General features: G+C 43.0%; 1 protein-coding gene across 4 annotated transcripts; it reads left to right on the top strand.

Annotated features, from left to right (window-relative positions):
• The first annotated feature begins 632 nt into the window (after positions 1 to 632).
• On the top strand, positions 633 to 21,000 carry RSPH9 (radial spoke head component 9). 4 transcript variants are annotated; one of them, XM_086878256.1, is made up of 5 exons: positions 633 to 2,727; positions 2,905 to 3,067; positions 3,765 to 3,894; positions 4,463 to 4,615; positions 20,742 to 21,000. In XM_086878256.1, the coding sequence occupies exons 1-5, from the start codon at positions 2,501 to 2,503 to the stop codon at positions 20,900 to 20,902; spliced, it is 834 nt and encodes a 277-aa protein (XP_086734382.1). In that variant the 5' UTR covers positions 633 to 2,500; the 3' UTR covers positions 20,903 to 21,000. The 4 variants fall into 4 exon arrangements, with proteins under 4 accessions (XP_086734382.1, XP_086734383.1, XP_086734384.1 ...); XM_086878257.1 differs by having other exon boundaries at positions 4,463 to 4,609; XM_086878258.1 differs by lacking the exon at positions 20,742 to 21,000 and adding an exon at positions 11,627 to 11,863.
• Positions 21,001 to 21,902: the final 902 nt, after the last annotated feature.

Here is a 21,902-nt window from a genome sequence, read left to right on the forward strand (position 1 = left end):
GTGTCAGCCCAATGGATTCCCAGGACAGTGCAATAGTTCTGCAAGAGTATTTTGAGGACAGCCTCATTAATTAATTAATTAATTAATTAAGCCTTATTAATTTGTACGAGCAGAAATGGAAGTGACATGGAATGGGAATGATAGCTATTCTTCTTAATTCAGAGATGAAGTATACTAAAGAACATATAGGAAGATGAGCTCACTTCACTACATCAGTAAATGTGTTTTCAAATGTTTTATGAAGGTGTGCAAGCACTCAGGAGCCACTGTGCACACAGCAGCAACTCATACGTATTTCAAGATGTTCTGTAAGCTTTGCTACCTTGTCTGAGATGAATGGAAGGGAGCCTGAGACTGATTTCTCCCCCAAAAGGATGCCAGGTCTAAAAGGTGGAGCTGGGAGAAGCTGAAGCCGTTTGGCACACAGGTATGTGCATGTTCTGTGCAAGGGCAGGAGAATTCAGTCCTCTGATGGGAGCTGCTAGACCGTGGCACCTTATCTTGCTGAAGCAGGTGTCCCAGAAATGCCACCTAGCCAGCTGAATGATTGATTCCTGGTGCGTCTCTTCCCTCCTGTCTGCCCACTGCTGAGCAGCTCCCTGTTTGAGGCCTGGGATGGCAAGGAATGGGAGAAACTGCTTGAGAACTGTTTAATAACAGTGATGGTAACCTTTGACCTTAATGAATAGCAGCGCTTTTGACCTTTCATTTGTTAAATAATGCAACCACTTACTTCCCGATCCTTATCAGTGCTTAGTAATTGGGGTCAAGACAAAGGGGAGCAGAGTTACCCACCAGACTTTACCAAACCAGGAAGAATTTCCTTAAGCTATAGATACTCTTTTTGATAATCTTCAGTCAGGGCAGGCAAAGACTAGAGACTAGGTGGCTTAGAAGATCCACAACAGGCTAAAGAGCCTCTCAGCTGTTAGCATCTGGTTTGAATCCAGCTGTGGTTGACAAGGGCAGAAACTCATTATCATCTTGGGTTGCCTCTCTGACTCATGTGAAATGAGTTTGGCCTGCAGTTCTGCTGTTTACTGGTCAATCATAGCCCAAACATAAAATACTAACAGACTTATAGAGAAATCAGTGATTAAATGGGTCTACAAAGCATGAAAATTCCTATTCCATTGAGCAAATCAGGCACAGGTAGGTGGCAGCGTGGACAAAAAGTCTGTGGTCACTCTAGTGTGTCCTGCCTCATTTGTGTCAGAGAAGGTGGTTAATCTTCAGGAATCTGAGTTGCCTTTTGTACAGGGTAAGTAAAGCTAATGGGTCAGCTTGTGTGCCGTACAGCCCATTAAACATCTCACTTGACAAAAAATCAGGTGACAAGTGTTACAGGCAGCAGTCCCAGGATCAGTGTTTTCCTTAGAAGTGAACAGGAAACGGATGAAAAAGAAAGGATTTATGACTTTACAATAGATTTAAATGTAAGTGCATGCACATATTTATTTATACAATGCACACATATAAAAGCTTAAATTTCCTGAAGACGTCAAAGAGAAATTCTACTTGTCTAAACAGCTGCACAATCTCATTACTTATTTATTGTATTTTGTGTTAAGCCAGACGGCAAGATTTTTAAGTGCAGGAGCTGTTTCCTGGATGTCTGTGATTCAGCAAAATGAGCTGCCAAAGAGCAATCCAAACGCTGTAATTTATAAATAAACCATTTATTTACAGAGGTACATGAGCTAGATAAGATCAGAGAATCATGGAACGTTAAGGGATTGGAATGGACCTTCTAATCATCTAATCCCAGCACCCCCTGCCATGGGCAGGGGCACCTCCCCCTAGACCACCTTGCTCAAGGCCTTACCCAACCTCACTTTGAACACTGCCAGGGTTGGGGCCTCCACAACCTCCCTGGCAATCTGTTCCACTGTCTTACCATGCTTACAGTAAAGGTTTTCTTCCTAATACCTAACCTACATTTCCTTGCTTTCAGTTTGTACCCATCACTCCTTGTCCTATCGCTTCTGTGTCCCTCCCTGGCTTCCCTGTCGGTAGTGGAAGGCTGCTATGAGGTTTCCAAAAACCTCCAGCCTGAAGAGTACCAACTTTCTCAGCCTGTCTTCATCGGGGACATGCTTCAGTCCCCTTTATCAATTTCATGGCCCGCCTCAGGACCTGTAAGAGTGACACTGTAAGCGGTGAGCTTCAGAAGGGTTGTTTTTTTTTTCCCTGCTGTCCCTGTAAGAAATAAAGCAAATGGAGCCCTTTGTGGTATCCCGGTGAAGGAGCAATGCAATTGTTTGCCCGCCTGGGTTTTGGACTCGACTTTGGATTTAGGCCTCTTGAAACGGAGGAACACAGCGCAGGAGCACACCCATAACCGCATCCTTATTGGACTTATTGCTCGTCAGCGTCTGTGTCCCGGGCGAGGTGAGCTGAGCCCGGCGCTGTGGCCTCGTCCCTCGCGGCCGCGGCGGAAGCGCGGGGTGACCCTGGCGGGGCAGGCCGCGGTCTCCCGGCAACGGGGACGCGGGGCGCCATGGAGGCGCTGTCGCTGCCCGCGGCGCTCTCGCTGGTGGCCGGCGGCGGCGCGGGGCTCAGCCCGGAGCGGCGGGCGGCACTGGGCGCCTCGCTGCCGCTGGTGCAGCGCGACTACCGCTTCGAGCGGCTCTGGTTCTGGGGCTGCATCCAGGGCGTGCGCGGCGCCTACTACATCGCCGAGGGGCTGGGCCCCGACCGCGCCGCGCCCCGCAGCCGCCTGTACAGGTGCGGGGGTCGCCCCGGGGAGCAGGGACAGGCCGGGCCGGTCTGGGGCCGTGCGAGTCGGGTGATGCTGTCCGGTTCTCGGGAGGGAGCCTCGCTGCGCCCTAAGGGGCCTGGCGAAGTTGGTTCGAGCCCCGTTCTTTAACGGGCTCGGCCCTGAGTCGTGCTTGTCGTTGGCAGCTTGAACTGCTTGGACTGGAGCCTCCTGACGCCAGCCACCAAGGAGATGCTTGCACTGACTGAGCAGGTGAAGGGCCGCTTTCAGGGAGATCCTTCTTTTGAGTACAACTTGTCTGAGATAAACGCAGAAGCAGCTGCAAGACTGATTGAAAGTGGTAAAGAGGTAAATACAGCAAGACGTTTTCGAACTCTGTTCTCTACATTTGTGCCCCTCACGCTGCACGGGGGGCGGCTTCTCCTCTTTTGTAATGAGCAGCATGAGCCTGTGGTGAGGCAAAAGATACACAATTTCCTCCTGGTTAGAGCTCGGTGCTTGTAACACCAAGGTTGTAATCACTGTGTGGGCTGTTCGCCTAAGAGTTGGATTTGATGATCCTTATGGGTCCCTTCCAACTCAGAATATTCTATAACTCTGTCTGTGATTCCTCGCTGCCATTGTGTTAGCAACAGCTTCATGATTGAACTCTTACTTCAGTTTTTGCTGGAGTTCAACAGACTTCAGAAATAGTAAATATCCCTTATGCTTTATTGTGCACAACTGGTACTAATCCTCACTGCGATTTCTGAAGCTTTAATAATAACTACAGGCAGCATTCTTTATAAATTAATAGACAAGTCATAAGTAGGTGAATTGAGAGGGAGGAAAGAATAGATGAAGAGATAGTTAGATCTCTGGTGGTTCTAAACTGTCTGCTCCTAGGCATGTTTTCTGTCCTGTCTTAGGAGAGAAATGTCTTTTGAGGTCCTCTTAATGCCATTGGACTCCAAGATGATAAGTCCATTGTGTCACCCCAAGTTTATTTTCAGAAATGAAAACGAGGAAAGCCCTGCCTTTAAAATTTCCCTATTTTTCTTTAAAGCCTGTGATCAAGGAGGAGGCCCGCCTTATAGCTACGATAGAACAGATAGACAGAGCAGTTGGCATTGTCCCCCGGGGGGCATTTGTGAAGACTCCTCTTGGGCCTGTGCATGAAAACAGACACTTTGAAGGTAAATTCTGATTGTCTTTATCAGGATCAACTGTACTTTGATCATAAAGGCTGTAAATTAAGATGATTTTCTCTAACTGATGTTTTGATTTCAGTTGTTGTTTTTTTTTCCCTTGGATAAGATGAACAGGGAGCAGAGAATCCAGTGCCACTAATGTTCAGGTACATGATTCCACTCTGAAAGGTGGGAAAAGAGTCAATAATAGTTCTGAATCATTAAGCTGAATAATTTGTCGATATAAATTATGGTTTATGTCAGTGTTTAGCAATTCTAGGTGTAGTGAATCGTCCATTTAGATATAGGATATGAACAAAAGGGCACAGAAAGTTGTCCTCAAGTTGGTAGCCACTGGTTATCTGGGACTGCAGTCAGTATGGTCTGCAATGCACAGCACCGGGGAGTGCTGACACCTGTTTCTAACAAGCCTTCTGTGGCATCTATGGAAAAAGACTGTGGTTCTGTCCTAGGCTGTGGGCATTAGAGAAACAATGTTATACTCGATAGTATAATGAATGTTACCCTAGTTCATTCGCATTTGTATTAATGTTCACCAATGACTTTTTTGCAGGTCTGTCTTTAGTGGAGGCAAAAAAGTTAAGTTCCTATTTCCATTTCACTGAGCCTGTTAACCTGAAGAATAAAACCCTGCTGGAAAAAGCTGACCTGGACCCATCCACTGACTTTCTAGATTCTCTGGAGCATGATATCCCACGAGGTAAAGGTAGCAAAATCAACAGATGCAATGAAAAGGAAGGCAATAGGAAAGTTTGAATAGCCTTGAAAACACTGTGGGGACTGGTGTGGGTTACTGTAGAGGTGTTATGAGAAGCTTCTGTGAATCTGTAAAGGAACTTTATCCTTTACTAAACATTGTAGTTACTTCCTGTTTTATGTGATTCTAAATGCTTACAACAGAAAGATGTACCAGGGCTGTCACATCCTCACAACACATCCGACCACACTGCCTCAGTGCCATATTCCGTCCTGGCTTCTGTAAAGCATGTGACAACTGGTGACCCCATTGGGAGAGATAACTCCACTACTGATAGAGGCAATTTATGTGGTTTGAAGTATTTCACACCTCTTGTTCCACCCAGTGTTTCTCTTCTTTATCTAAATGGGCTCTCATTAACACCAAGCTGGTATCTCTGAGAGGCTGAATTCAAATGTTCCTTTGATGAACTGTGTTGGAATAGTCTGTACTGTGGTAGGATTATACACTGTGAAAGGAGGAAAAAATACAGGCACACTGGATTGTATCTGCAGTTTACATCTCTACTGTTCTGCTGGACAACTGCAAATATATTGAAAGTCTCTTTCAGGGATCCCTCTGGCAGGGAGTGGCTTGTTATTTGTTTCTATCTGTTTTTTGCTGATTTGCTGCAATTTTTTGGATTGGACAAGTGTTTTCATGTCTTCTGTCTAGGGAGATTCTTGGGAAACAATTCAAACTTAGATTTGTTATTTTATTCCTGTCCAGGAGTAGTAGGATAGGATACTAGGTGACCTGTGCTAGATGGAATTGAATGGATGGACAGTGAATTGGCAGTGTTGTAAATAGCTTTTCAGATTCTCTCTCCTGCCTTTCCTCTCTCTTCTTACCTCCTCCTCCTCCCAATCTTACCTTTGGCAAAAAAGTGAGAATGTGGGCTTCTGCCTGAATTCTGAACATTTTTGACAGAGCATAAACCACTAAAATCTAAACCACTCTTCAATTTACTGGGAATGTCCTTATGCAGTTGTTTTCCAGAGGTGTAATATGGAGGGACTGCACATTTTTACATACACTGGCTCATTGAGGTGGACCTTTTGACTCAAAGCAGAATTGCAATAGAAATTAGATCTTAGATATCTTGTAAGAAAATTTTAGCTGCAGTTTTGTCGGATAGTTCAGGTTTTGCTACTGCTTGTCTTCCTGCTGCTCCCCACTCTTTTTTCCTCCCTCCCTCATGGTAGGGAAACATGCCATGTGTTAGACATGAAGATGGTGGTTTTTTTAAAGTCTTCAAATCAAATCTGACTTGTAGCTGTATTTTACCCAGTGGCAGATAGAAAGTGAGATTCAACTATACCACTGTCAAGATTGTGTTTCTGTGGCAGCCTGATGTCTGTGTAAGCATGAACCTTCACCCCCTTCCCAGGAGGATGTTGCTGTTAGTGTAGATTTCAGTATCCTTAAAAAAGTTGCCTCTAAAAGACTACCTGAGCTGAAGTGCAGCTGAGTGCTTCTTAATGGAAGAGAAGATTCATCATGGTGCCTGTGCGGCTCTGCCTGCTCTGTCCTGAATTTGGGAAAGAGGTGGAGGAGGTGAAGGAGGTAATTGGTAACAGGAATTGGTTACAGGATCAGCAAGGCGTGTAGCCTCTCTAATTGCATTCTATCACAGACGCAGATAGGAGTTCTGACATTAAAGAAAGATCAACTCAGCCTCCTTTAACGAGAATTCAGGCTGCCTAAAAGTACTGGTTGCTTATGAAAATGTGAGGGAAATAAAACCACTACAGACGCAGGCTTTCTGCTGATTTTATCTGCATGGCTTTGCCAGTCACTCCTGGTTGTGAGATACTCAAACTCTGGTTCTCAGATTACTTTCCTTAAGCTCTGACAGTGCATGTTGGTCTTGACAGAGCAGAAAAAGTAGACAGTGCTTTTTCTATTAACTGACATGCTGTTCATATCTCTGGCAAATCCCCTCATTTTGACCTGAAGTTCTTCTTGCCTTTCCTGGTTAGATCATGTCTTGAACAGTTATTGTCAGAGCAGAAGTAGGAATTCTCTAATTTATAGCATCTAGAATTGTGAATGAAGATAGAATTGCCTCTTTTCTCAGTAATACGTAAGAAGTGATCTGGGGGTAAGTGACGTTGGAATGAAGCTCCCAGCCTGCGTTGGCTAAATTCTCCTAGCATCTTAAAAGACCTAAAGAACAGAACTGAGAGATTAAGAGCTGATTTTAACCTGTCTAAAAGTAACAACTCTGTTGGAATAGTTTTCTCTATTAATTGAGATTTAGCATCTGTGATGACTGTCAAGGGGGTAACTGTCATAAGATATATGGTGTGTCATTAGAGGAGAGCAGAGGTGTCTTACAGAATGGAAAGCTGGAGGCAAAGAGAACATTTTATATGACAGCTGAGAGGTGGGAAGAAAGGAAGTTAAAACTGAGTTGAATAAAGGCAACAATGGTAAAAGCAGAGTTTAGTGCAAAATTGGAAAACCTGGAATTTTGTAACAAAACTGTCTGCCATTCTTATCTTTACCAGTGATATCTGTGGTGTTTACGGGTTCCAGATTCTGTTTGTGTGTCTATCAGGTTATCTGTGCACTTCAAAAGTTCAGAATAAGTTGCTGCTCCTCCTTTAATTATTCTGTCTGTTTTTTCTTGGTATATCAACTCCCACAGAAAAGTGACTGACTTAGCTTTTTTTTAAAAAGAATTCATTTTTAAAAATGATTCTAGAGAAAAGTGGGAAATGAGAAACTTGTCTCGACAGAATGAACATGGAGGGATTGTGATACAGATCTTCTGTCACCACAGTATCAGATCATGTAATGCTTCATCCTGATCCAAAAGGCCAGCTGGCCAGAACATTGCATGCTGGGATCTGTAGGTTTTGCTGGCCATATGTCTGCATTAAAGATAAGCTTGTTTGCTCTAGTCTAAGCAGACAATCTGCTCAACTTTATGCACAATTAGATGTGGCTTTTCAGCTGCTGGCACATTGCCAGCGTTGTCCTTTCTGCTGCATGGAGTTTGGAACCCTGGACATAGTATTTCAGGAACGAGGGCTGTGGCAGTTTTACATCTCCTTGTAGATAACGGAATGGCAAAGCAAATAGCAGTAATTCTTAGCATGCCTACACCATTTTTACTTGATGACTTAATGTTGTGAAATAATATGAAATATGATTTGAAATCACAGATATGAAATAATAGACACTTTTCAGGCATTGATAATGATGGGGGAAGTGAAAATGGAGGGGGAAGGTTGATTTTACTGTGACCCTGGTATCAGATCAGACTATGACCCATTCTGCAATGATAAAGAAAGGGGATGAATGAAAGTCTGAGGTATTAGTGTAGAATGGAAAGCTTGGAAGTGAGACAAGGGTTGCAGAATCCAGTTCTTTGGCACTTTCAATCAAACTGCAATTCAGAAAAGCAATAACTTGACTCTGGGTGTTTGTTACAGATTACTGACTCAGACCACTTTGATATGGAGATAAGGGTCACCAACAGAACGCTGCTAAAAACTGATGTAGGTGGGGAGGTATGTCTACATAGGAAAAGATATGAGTGGAAATAGGGTTTCTATGAGAAGATTTTCTTCAAAAGTCATGACCCCCAGTCAGTAAATAGCTGCCTTTGGCTGAAAACCTACCACAGTTCACTTGCAGATTGAGAGTAGAAATTAGAATAAAAAAAGACATGTAAAAGGAAATACAGAAGGTTTGGAATGATTAATGATTGATATAAATTGGAATTTATAATGAGTAAAGAATGACAAAAGGAGCCAGAATAACTGGAGTAGTCCGTGACAACGGTAAGGCAGATTTTTTAAACTATATTGAGAAAGAAAAGAAAGCATAGTAAAGATACTGAAAACTGTCACTAAATGGTGATGGTAAAAAGGCTGATAAGCATGTGGAAGGGCAGAAGAGCTCAATTTTTTTCTGCTTTCTTTTTGGAAGGAATATGGACTTGCATCAAGCAAAGACAATAAAACAGTGTTCCAGACAGTTTTCAGATTGTTTGCTAAGGGAGGGTAGAGTTAAACAGCATTTACTGTGGATCAAAAACATTAAAATGGCAGTCAGACAAGTTACTTCTGAAATCATTATCTCAGGAGACTTGTGGCATAATAATCTTTAATAAATCCCGGCATTGCAGAATTATTCCCCTAAATTTAATCTTCCTTAGCAGTTGTGATTCAGAATTCGCTGAATGGGTGTATTTCTGGGAGAGGTTAGAAAGGGACCAGTACCAATGTTGATATTCTTCAACTTATTTATAAATGATCTAAAAGTAAAGGGTTGGTGGAGAGACGAATAATGACAAGGGCGGGATGGATACAGAGATCTGGAAAACTGAGCTTACCTAAATACAGTACATTTTGGTGTACTTATCTGCAAAGTCACATGAGGAAAGTAAATCAGACTTTGAGAATTGTATTCTAGAAACTGTGGCTCTGAAAGGAAATCCAGGCACAACCAACTGAACATCAGCTCCCAGGCTGATCCTGATACTTAAAAGGGTAACTTGATCTGCAGATACATAAACAAGGGTGTAGCAACGAGGAGCAGGGGGGTGACTTTACTTGTACATATATTGTTAGTGGAATCATAACTGGATTACTGCACATTGCAAAACTGGAGAGTTGCAGAAAAGAGTCACAAAATGATTCAAGGGCTGGTGAGAGACATAAACAGTTCAATCACTTTATCTTGAGGAAAAGCCCATGAGAATGGCTTTATTACACTGTGTAAATACTACATGGAGTTTAAGTATTACCTACTGAAGATCTATTTATTATAGCAGAGAAAGGTGTAACAGGAATCAGTGGCTAAAAATTATAGCCAGAACTAAAACGAACAATGAGATACAATTTACAAGAGTGAAAAGATTACCGCTTAGCAAGGGTAATGGATGAGCCTATGTATCTTGGTATCTTAACATCATGCTGGATGTCTCTGTGGGAATTGTGTTTCTGTCAAATGCAAATACAAGTTGATAGTCCCAGACACACATAAGTGACTTCAGTTTAATGGGCAGTGGTATGTACACCAGGAGTCCAGATTCCTGGTGTGCCTGGCCATAAACTTGATGATGGCCATGGAGGATTATGTTCATCTTGGACTTCATTGTCAGTGACAGTAACACAAAGGTGACAATGGGTTCCAAGTGCAAGTCAGCTGGCATTGCTTTCTGAACTACGATATGTGAGGGCTCAAAAGAGGACTGATGAGATTCCTGACTTACTGCCATTGTGGATCTTTATTGCTGAGAGAGATTTTATAGCATCAATCCAAATGGGTATACAGTGGCAGGGTGAATCAGTGAGTCTTGTCTACTTGCCATTTCAAGATGAAGGTAGGGTAGAAGTGCCTAGACAGAAGATCATTCAAACTCCTTTACCACTTGACTGTGGAGGAAGTGACAGGCACTTGGATTGTAGCTATATTTCTTCACCCAAAAGTGCAGTGGTTATGGAGCACTCCTTATTCAGCATTGCAGACAAAGGGATTTGTAGCCATTTCTTTGGCTGAAAATTTTGAGCATGACCTTTATGTAAGCTTGCTGAACAGTAGCCTGGGTTAGAACACTAACCTCCTGTCATCTGAGATTCATTAGCACAGTCTTTATCGGTTTAGCAAAAGCTGGTGCCTAATGGGTCCTTGAAGATGGAGGGGCTGCATTTCTAAGTGGGAGATAGTTTTCGTGGCTGCTCTCTAGGGCCATTTTGGTAGCCCCATCATGGCTGTCCCAAAAGTCAGGGTGCAGGAAGGAAGAAGGCCAGGAGGCACGACCCTGCTTTATCTCCATACATTAACACAGCTAATTAACTTGCTTTCGATCCCACTCCCCCCTCCCTCCTCCCTTCGAGGCGATTAATCCCCTATCAGCCTCGGTCTCCAGCCATTTGAAGAGTCTGTGTCTGCAGAGGTATTTACAGCCCCCAGCCAGCCACCAGAGGCGAGGGCCCTTTATCGGGGCTCTAAGACAAATGGCTGCCTATCTCCCTAGTGGCCTTGCAAAATCCAGCGATGTGCTACGCTGTGCTGGCCACCTACTTTCACCCAGCCTCCCTTCTCCACTAACATTTCACAGATGTGACCTGAACCCTCCCCTTTCATTGCTTAACAATAAGCAGCACCTCCCTAGCTCTGTGAAAGCCGAGAGCCAGAGCACTTTACTCCTTAGCCTGCCAAGAGCCATGCAGGGACAAGGTTTTTCAAGCTGTCTCACTGAAATCCAAACTAAAAGACTAATAATAAATGAGAAGGCAGTACTTGATGTTCGCAAGGATAAAAAGAGGTAGTGAAAATGTAGACTGAAATACCTACCATGGCTCGCAGTTATCCTCGTTCCTCATTAGGAGATGTGATCCTTAGGCTTAGTGAATGTGTGAAACTGAGCTACAGAGTCCCATGGTATCAGTTACCTGATATTTATACAAGTGATTTTGACAAATTAGCTTTAGAATACAGTGTTAGAGAATGAGAAAACCAGATGAGTGTGCATTTGAACAGCAGGATTTCTGATCTGAAAATCGAACCTTAGTGGGTTGTTGGTAAAAGCATTGGTACCTGAATTTCTCCGTTCAAACTGAAGTCGGCCGTTCCTAGAAATAATTCCAGGATGACTCTAGCTGCTGCCTTCCAGCAGGGTGCACTATGGTGCCAGCATTGTCAGTGCTGAGCACAAAAAAGGAAAACACGGAAAAGTAAAATGAGAAAGAAAATCACCAAGAACAGCATCAAGTCAAGGAAAAGGTATGCCCTGAGTTTCCCAGCTCAGTGTGGCATACTGGCCTCCTGAACTGTAGGTACAGAGAAGATGTTCTCTCCCTTTCAAGCTTAGGCAATTTCTGGAATAGGCACTAGGCTTGAATGATATGCATGCAAATGGACATACACAATATATAAGCATGTTCCCTACATTCTTCAGAAGCAGGGTCACTCTTATTTTTTGCCAGTGATGTGTAGAGGCTATTAATGCTGTTCCTACAGGGACCCAAGACCCAAGACCAAGACAAGATGCTATCCCTCCTACAAGCTGGGGTGCTGCCAGCTCGGGAGTTCAAGATCAGACTGGAACCTCTCATGTGGCAGCACAGCAGGAGGATTCCCGGCCCAGTTAGTATTAGAGCTTCTGACTGGCTGATCACTGTCTGCTTTGATTACTGGAAAGGAGCCTGTTTTCCTTGGGCTTTATATCTATGGGTAATAAAGCAGCGCATTCATGGCTTTTGGGTCTGGAGTCTGTATCACCTCAGGGTCTTGTTTAGTCAGACCTTGTATGAGTTTATACTGGAACAGGGCTGCCCATCAGTTGAGAGCTGTGGTGGAGCCCTTCACCTTCCAGACTGTTGCAGGGAAAGAATGAGGACAGAAGCAGAGTCTTTGCAGCAACTCTCCAGGGTTGAAAGGTTTTTTTTTAAGGGTTTTTTTCTCCTCAGTGAAAGAAATCATCACCCACCCTGTCTCCATTTAAGCTCCTGGTTCCTTGGACATAAAAAGGAGATTAACTTCTTGCTAAAATGATGGGAAATGCTGGTAAAGCCTTACAGAACCAGAAGCTGCAGTTTTATGACCACATCAGTCAGCCTTGGCCTAACTTTTTCTCTAACGAATGATGAAAAATTATTTGTGGGGGAAATCCTAGGACATTTGTGTGTCACTGAAGTCAGAACGAGGTCAGCTTTTGCTAGGAATGGTCTATTTCTGAAGGGGCTTCAAGGAGTGGCAGCTCCTGCCTGTGCAGTCGTTGGCATTGGTGCCAGCCCTGCCCATAGCTTTGCTTTGCTGTTTGCTGTCCATTTGGCCACAGAGCTTTTGAAAGAAGGAAGCCCACTGGCATTATTCTGTTTTATCATACACAAATATCATATGGATTGAAATTCTGCATGCTGAAGAAGTGTGTGGCAGTGTGTAAAGGGAAAAGACAAGGGTCAGGTATATTTGTACAGCAGTTATGCTGAGCAGAAATAGCTAGGCTATCATAGGCATTAAAAGATGCTTAGCTTTTAGTGTTCAGAATTAGCACTGCACTGTGCTGTGTGGATGTGCTCAGTGTGACAGTATTCGCTGAAACTGGTAAACTCTGTGGGTAATTTGGTCCAGAATTTGTATCTAGTTTAGTACAAAAACATCAACAGTTTATAATCCGTGCCATCTGTTCCTCATTCCAAGCCGTTTTAACTAGCCTTGCTAATTTGATGATGAGGTAAGAATTACAACTGGGGGACTGACAAGGCTTGTGGACTTGCCCCTCCTGCAGGAGAGTGAACTGGACGTGCTCTAAGCATTTGGTGGGTTTTGAATCCCAGCATCGTCTCCTTTGTGTTTTCTCAGAATTCAGAGATCAATGTGAGGTTCTTTGCCCCTAATCCAGCCCCTGTTCATCATTATCACCTCCTCAAAGTGGTCAAAGCTTTGTTACCAAGAGAGGAAAAATCTTACAAGGTGGCCATAATCTCCTCTGAGAGTCAGACATATTCTCCCGTGGGTAAGAAAGTGACAGTGACCAAAAGCTCTAGGGGAAGCAGGCTAGAACAAAGCTGCCCATTGCATCCTTTCATCAAACTGTTAATCTTTCTTTCAAAGACATCACATTTGTTTGGTGACAAAAGCCCCAAAGAAGCTGAATTGAGCCTGAAATCCTGTAGCAAGATTTAGAGGAAGCGTCTTTCATTCCGAGCAGGGAGGGGCGAGAGACTCCTTTTTCTTCCTACCAACCAATGGGCTCAGAGAAACCCAGGAAGGTGACGGATTAATGCAGGGGCTCCCCAGGTAGATGCTACGTGACTCCCAGCACGCTCCAAAAACGTTTCCACAGCGACCAGCTGAACAAGAAATATGGAGTGTGATGAGATCCTGCATAACCTTGTGCTCTGGAAGGAGGTGATTTGCCACTCTGAGAGATTTCTAAATTTACTAGAGAAAACCCAATATTCAGTGATCTGTATTATAGTTGTCAGAATACAAATCGCATGGATTTTAATCAGGTTTTCCTACTCCTTTTAAGTTTTGATTGCATATGGTTTTGCTGTTTCCTGTAGTGCACAGCCCTATTCCAAGTCTTTATTCCAATGCATTCTGTGCAATCTGCATCTTTCTCTTAATTGGAATATTTTGTTGCTGTTGTTTTGTTTCATCAGGTGGATTTAGGACTAAAGGGCAAACTAACAAGGCTATAAGGGAGGCTCTAATTTGAGTCAGTGCTAGCTTTTTCAGTCCTTCCCATCCTCTGCTGCTCATTTATATCTGTGTATTGTCCCTTCTTTTGTGTTGGCATTGCCGGCTGTGCAGTCAGATTCCAGCTGGAAAAATAATGTTATTTCTGTCCAGTATATTTTTCAGATGGATTGTTTCCCCAACCTGACTCACTAAGCAGTAAATAAACACTTTTGTGGTCTCTATGATGGAAGAATTATGAGGATGGGAATAAGGGTTTGAGGGCAAAAGCTTCTTCAGTTGGATTAAGCAGCACTGCTGTTAGATGCCTAAGGAAGGCCTGAATTTCATTTTTACTTGGAGGTACATGAATACTGTGTATCTGGGACAGCACTGCAATCTCTGAGTCTTCCTCATCAGCAGGAAACAGGTTCTTAATGTGTAAATAGAAGGCCTGTGCCTGTTGAAATAATTTCTACTGCAGAAGCATCCCCAGTGGGAGAGGAAAAGCATCTAAAGTGTGACCATTTTACTTTGGGGTTTGGGCATGGTGGTATTTGTGTGTCAAGGACATGGCAGGCATTAGGACCACGCAAGAGTTGCTTGGCAGCATCTGACTGTAAGCTGTGCTTTCCTGGCTCTGGAGGCTTTTAAAAATAGTACTGAACCTGCAACCAGTCTGTGTTTTTATTTAATTATTATTAAATAGTTATATGGGGAATTGGAAATATTGACAGCAGTGTTAACATATGGGGTGCAGGTGGTGTGTCAAGCAAATGGAAGAGATTTAGTTTGCAGCCAGTAAGTGGCACAAAAGAGTTTGGGCCTCACATAGGACTGTTTGGATGTGTCCTTATGGCTGGTAGGCTGTGTGTGAAACGTCCGTGTGGCACAATTTATTGAGAGCCAAAGCACAGTGACCTTTCCTTACAGCTGCTCTGTTTGCAATTTGTCTTTGTTCCCTATAGACAAAAAATTAGCAGTAGTAATATCTGCCCAGTGTAGGATTTTCTGCTGGAGGGAAATGGAAGCTAAATCCCATGGGTGTAGGGAGGCTTTGTCAGCTCTAAGTGCTTGGGGTCATGCAGCCAAGCAGCGGCTGCTTTTGCAGAGGGAAATGGTTACGTTGCCCCTCTCCGGGTGTTAATATTTGTCCTGTAACTCCATACTTGACTCCTACTCAGGACTAGCTGCAGCAATGGATGTTGTAACCTGCTCTTGTGGCAGCATAATGTGTTAATGGTATGTGCAGCCACACTATGGCTGCTTTTCCTTTGAGACATTTCATCCTTTGAAGAAGAATTGATAATGTCAGTTTTATGGCCCTCTGTGAGATTTTGCCACATGGAGCCTCTCTATCAGGCTGTCTAGCTCTTAAAGCTGTTTTTTCTCAAGCTTGCACTGAAATGAGGCATTGCTGAATCACCTCCAAAGCAACAGTGTTATGAGAGGTCATACTGCAAGTGGACCAGTTACAGCAGCAAAGTTCTACAAACAGCCCTCTTAAAAGGGTTTTGTTTAAAAGCCCATGTCTCACGCACCCTATTGCTTCTGTGGATTACAAGATTCAGCCCATAGCTGAGGCAGACATGGGGGATGAGACAGGGATTTCTATTGGCGACTGGAAAAGAAGAAGAAGCTGAGAAGGAGTTGACTTTTGAAATTCAGCCCTGGTGTTCTGGCAGCTGTTGAAGGGCCATAAAAAAGGCAGTGGTTTAACACTGGGTGAGCATCAGGATCTTCAAAGCACTTTCTTGTTTGGGAAAGATGTAAGGAACTCCTCAGAATTCCTGCCTGTGTTTGGAGGGGTGGAGGCTGCAGCCTGATCCAAAGAGGGAATAGGAAGCTCCAGATCTTCATCCAGCGGATACTTTTCCCATGCTCTTTCCTCCCACACAGCAGCTCCCTCCCTTCCCTTCTGGAGCAGCAACAGGCAATAGTTTCAGCACAGACAGTGCTTGGCTTTCTTAAGTTTGCTGGGTGCAGCCTGAATATTAACTTGCATTAAGAAATGTATTTTGAACTTTGGGAACCTCCACCAGAGCAGTGTTACTGGTAGGAATCTCTCATTTGAGAACAATGACCAGTTCCCTGCACTTCAGCGAGCTTTACATGATGAGTGAAGTTAACTCTGCTACCTGACTTAGAGACAGCACACATGGAGATGCAAGTTAAAATCAGTATTTAAGTCTAGGAAATCCAACCTTAATTTGCTGTCTCCTAGTTCTAGTTGTATTCTCTCTAGTGCAAATAATAACATTTAAAAAAATATTTTTCTTGACAACTTTGATCTAGGAATATTGGTGTACCTTACAGACTGATGCTTTGAGCTTCCCAGTCTCTCAGTAAGAGACATATTGTCTGACACAGGGACTGCCATGGAATATTCTTAGCCAGTGATGGAAAGGATTTGGACCCAGAAGCCCACTTCTGCATTTTTACAGTAATACAGACCTGAAGCTGTCTATGCAATGGTTTTACCCCAACAACCATCCGTAATAGCACAGAAGTTTAAAAAACAAAAAGAGATAAGAAAAAAAAAGGGATGAAAGAATTTAATTTTCATGGTTCTCATTCCTTTTTATATTGCATTGTTAAATGCATTTCTAAGACTTTCTCTTAAGGAAGAAAAGGTGGCATATTAATTTTAAGCTATTATTGCATACTGTTCATTAGTTACTGTTTAAAGAACTTCTAGAGTGATTTACGACATCAATATTTCAAACTCCTATAAGAAAGGTGGGCCTTCGCAAAAAAAAAGCATTTTGTTTGAATATTGTGAGATTTGAGCTGTGATAGAAGAGAACACAAATGTCCTGTATCTTTCCAAGAGAACAACCTTCTTCATGTCTCACAAGTTCAAATTGTGTTTTATGCACCATTTCCTGAAATACTGCTGATGTGGTGAGGTATGGGGAAAAAAAAGTAATGAGATAACGGGTTCTAATTTTTTCCCTTTATTAAAAAGTCCAAAGAACACAGAGAGGTTCCTGAACTTTAATGTAATCTCTTCTTAGAAGAAGACACATTGGCATTCTATATCAAATGCAGTTTCTGAACGGGTTTTGTGTGTTGCAAGAGTCCAGTCTGGAAAAATAAATTGAAAAAATCACCTTTGATGATTAGGTTAGAAAAATGTCTCTAGTGATCCAGTTAGTAGAAGGTGGAAGGTGGCACTGCTGCTACTCTTTGGCTCTGCAGAATGAAGAGCAACTCTAGGATTAATCATCATTTCGACTGAAAGCAGGATGCCAGTGAAAATGACATTACAGTTCCAGACAGATTCTTGTAATTTTTCCTGTTCTCAACCTATGTTGTGCTGATCGAGATGGGATCACCCTTACGTTACCTACTTGTTTTTCTTCAGGCCCTCATTTCACAGGAAGGCTTATGCAGCATCAGCAAAACTTCACTGTTCATATTTGTGCAGAACTACAGGCAGAATGAAGGGCCAGAGAAGAGCTGGAAAGTATAACCATAAGAATTACTATTCCCCAAAGGTCTCACATTTATGAGATTACAAATTTGAGCCCTTTGGGAGTTGGCAGCTTGGACAGATGATAGGGAAATGTAGAACCTGCACATCACAGCCTTCAGAGATGTAGCGTGAAAGTGAACGGAGTCATCTTCAATTATATCTGTCCATTTCTGTCAGGTATGAAGGTGCATGGGAAGTTCCTTTGATCAGTGAAGTTAACTGCTGATGAATACGTATGATGAATGCTAAGATTGATAAGCCTGTGTGTCACTGGGTAAATGTTCTGAGGAGATCATAGATCCATGTACTCTATTGCCCAAAGCACAGATACAGGGAAGTAATTATGTTTTTTTAAACTTGGTTTACTCCATCTCCTCTATGAATTTATACAACAAAAAGATCTCTAAATCCACATATAGTTCCTAGGAGCATTAAAAACCCTGTTTTCCCTCTTACCTTTCCCAGTTGTCATGCTCCAGGCAATTCTTTTTTGTTCTGTGTAAATGGTTTGGGGCAGAGGGTTCATCTGTGTAGGTGAACTCATATAAACAAACTATCACATATATCCAGGTTGTTAGATGCTTTCAGTATGTTGGGAGGCATCAACAAATTACATAATCCCTAAAAGTTTTCACCACCCAGCAAGGCAAGGCACAGTACTATTCTTGACAGACTTGCTTCTCAGAGGACTGGTCCTAAATCAAAGACAATGAGAGTTCCTCATTGCATTATCTTTTTGTCAGAGAAATTTTTCAATAAGTTTATGGTGTGTTGTCATGTCTTTCCCCACAAACCAATGTATAAAGCTGCAGCAAGTACCATCAGTATTTGGAGGAAAGACTTGTAGATAATTTCTACAAATTCAAGCTGAAGAATCATGTGCTAGGAGCAGTCATTCAAATGAGAAATTGAGAGTTACTTGTCACCATTACATTCAGACCTATTTGCCTGCTACTTGTTGATCAACACTCCTATGCGTGGTCATGCTACTGTCACTAGCATGTGACAGTACTGACACACTAGTGCTGAAAACTTTCAGACAAGAAGTTCAAGAAACTGAAAGCTTGTCCTTTGACAATGGCTGTAGTACTTCTATCACTGGATAATCTGCCTTGTAGTGAAGTGTTCCTCATCTGGGTTTCCAAGCTATTCACGTGGTGAAATTTCTTAAGAACACACAGATCCCCTCAGTCAGGACTTCTAATCCCACTGGCTGAACCATAATAGGCGTTTTTACTCCAGATATGAAAAAGATCCAGTCCAGTTTGTGCTCATGCGAGTGGCACTGGAGAGACTGGATGGGAGACTGGGGTTGCCTTGTATATGAAACCACTGCTTGTGAAGATATTAGCTCATGCTGTACCTAGGACTTGTGTAAAGAATTTTACAGTGCAAGGAAGGTGAAAAGATGGCACATAGCTGCATTGACCGTACAATATTAGGAAGTGCTCTGCTTTACTGCAACCCCAGTTGTTTGTCCTCAGTGGAAATGTGAAGAGTGAGTTGGAAGTAAGTTCTCTAAAGCAGAATCTCCTGAAAAAGACTGTGAATGTCTGTTTTGTACTTCTGTCCAGCAGCTCAAGTCAGTCTGTCAGAAAGGAGGTAGGTATTCTTGCTCTTGTTCACCGAGTTCCACATTTGCACATGACTGAAGAAGGGACTTTGAAAGGTAACAAATCAGAGAAGACACAAGACTTGCTTTTTGTAGTATAACAAACATGTGGAACTTGCTACTGGAGGAGACAGAGGAAATGGTGTCCAAAAAACTTGATAAGTACAGAAATACGAAGAGAAAGAGCTATTTAACAGGTGAGCAGCAGAACTCACAACACCTGGTTTTACAGGGTTTTGAATGGTACTGCTCCTTTCTGATTCTGGAGCCACCACATAAACATTTTCCCTCCACTTCCTTCAGCTCCTGTAGTTTGTCATGAACTGCATGACATCTACTGCAAGGGAGCACACAAGAGCCCAAGACTCCACAAATGCTGATTGCCCAGCTAGCTGCTGCCTCGTGGCTGCCAGGCAGGCCTGACAGCCCATGCTTCCTTGCAGCTGCTGGCAGGCCAAAGCTCCAGGAGCTGCAGTCAGCCATTGGGCCACATCCCAGGGCGATCTGCTGTAGGAACCTGGGGTGTTAAAGCCCTTCAGCCCTTTGTTGGATGCCACTAAAACTGGCCAAGTGTTTTAAGTGAGTGGAGCAGGAGCACAGGCAGCTGACAGCAATCACAGAAGTCCTTCCCCAGGCTGTGACATGAGTAAGCATGAATCATAGCTTAAATGGATGAGCCTAAAATTAATGAGCCTAAAATTATCTACAAAGATGAATACTGCCTAAATAGCCCAATACATTATGTGCTTTCTGCTTATCCTGGAATTGGCAATTTTGGCTTTGGGTACAGATATGCTGACTGTAGGCCAGTGGTAGCCTGACAGTTCCAACCACATGTTTTTTAGTGTGGGCCTGCTCTTTTTTTTTTTTTTTTTTTTTTTTTAAAGGGAGATTCAACAGGAACCTTCTTCCCTACACTGTAGCCTCTAGACATTACTGATGCTGAAGCTGGTGTTTTCTTCTCCTGGCAGCTCCTTGCCCTCTGGCAGTGAATCCATGCTGATGCTTCAGCCCCTTCCCTCTGGCACAATTCCCAAGCTGTCATGTCAGATGCAAAATAAATACTCAGAGGCTCTGAGCTCCTTGCATCCAGAAGAAACTGCATTTTCACACTGGCTCTGAACCTCTTCTGTGGAGCCAAAACAAAATTAATGTGGAAACTAATCCCTTTGCCCCTACCACGCACATCCTTTTCAATGGTGGAGCCAAGAAAGACTGAAAAGAATTAACCTTTTCCATAAATTTTCAGATAGGAAATACCCTACTTTTAATTTTCTTGTTTTTTTCCAGTTACTGCATCAGAGAAACTAGTCTTCCCCGAAGGAGGAAAGCACCTTCTTCCTCTTCCCACTACTAATGCTTGAAGTTTATTTTAAGGACAAATTTCATACCTATGCAGAATTGCTGTAACTCATCTTGGCTCTCTATAGCTATTAGTTACACCAAGTAGGTGGCAGAGCTTGTTGGAGTAACTGCTGCCCACTCAGAAACAGCCAAAATAGCTGCAGCTTCTCCTGGGGATCAGCTATACCAGTCTGGAGCTTGAGGGTCCTTTCTTGTGACGCATATGACATTACCACCATAGCCATGGGAATATCCTACTATGTGAACCCAGACAGACATCTGGAAATGAGGGCAGCCTGCAATGCTGAACTGACAAAAGGAAAACAGGGCATTGAGGTTTATGTTCTCCCTGACTTCCCTCCTTTCAGGTGTCACAAACTCCAGTGCAGCCTTGCACCCTGCTAACTTGTCTGGCAAAACCCACGGCAGCCCTTCTCTCAGCTTAGGATAACTTACTGCAGGAACACTGCCTCTTTCTCTTTTCCAGCAATTCATTTGCACATCTTCTCACACAGGCTCCTGGAGTATCCAGCTGGAGAAGGGAGGCACTGTGGTGGTGCTGCGGAGCCTGCTGTGGCTGGGACTTACATTCTACCATGTCCCAACAACCAAGCAATTCGGCTACGTCTACTTTGGCACTGGTGAGAAGAATCTGGATCTGCCCTTCATGCTTTGACTTCTGTCTGGAAGAAGGACTGAAGAACTAGAAAAGATCTAGATTTTATACTTAGGAAATTTTGTTTACTGCTTGTTCTAATAAAAATGTGAAACCTCTGCACTTTGAGCAGGATTCTTTTGTGCCTGGATCCTGGCCCTGATTCTTTTCCTAGGACTTCATTGTACGCAATCCTCCTTCAACTATAGATTGAATTCAGAGAATCACAGAATATTATTAGTTGGAAGGGGTCCACAAAGCTCTTAAGTGGATGGCCCATATGGGGATTGAACACAACCTTGACATTATTAGCACCAAGTTCTCCCTGTAATGTGTCACTGCAAATCCTTTAGATAGTAACAAATGCCATTTTCTTCCCTGACAGGCAAGCTCTAGGTCAGAAATCAAACCTAGGCCATCTGTCTTGATTACCAAAGCACCTTGCTTACACAAGAATTTGGAAACATGAATGAATACCTGCTGTCACCTACGAATGACAAAAGCAGAGGCAGTCAGAGTAGAAAGCTGATGTAATAATATAAGAGATGTGTACTAAACCCTGAACTCTAGAAAGGCATATTGAAGAGAGTATTTTGCTTTTCAGATGTTAAGATTTCACTAAATTTAGAGGGGTGTTTCCAGCTCATGTCACTAAACTGTAGGAAGAAAACAGCTGTGGGCATTACCTGGTCTTGAAAAATGTGCTTATTTCGGTTCATCTCACGACAATGGTTTAATCCAGTGACTTTTCCATTAGCAAAGCTCACTGAGCCAGAGCTACCTGGACTAGAAGACAGAGTAATTTCTGTATGTATGAGAATAAAAAAAAATGTTTTCCTTTCTGAAGGGCTGTAGCTTTCAAAGCTTCATAAAACAGAGACAGTCAGCCAGAGATTTTTATCTCAGTATGGTTAATGAAGTCTTGGCTATGTCTCCCAAAGCAAAAGGTCTTGGCCAAGGGGATGAATCTAGGGCTTTCATTTCACAAAGTAAGGCTAAAAAGAACCATTTAAATCTAATT

The sequence above is a fragment of the Cyanistes caeruleus genome, chromosome 2, assembly GCF_971803275.1.
Source record: "Cyanistes caeruleus chromosome 2, bCyaCae1.hap1.1, whole genome shotgun sequence".
Classification (NCBI taxonomy): Eukaryota; Metazoa; Chordata; class Aves; order Passeriformes; family Paridae; genus Cyanistes; species Cyanistes caeruleus.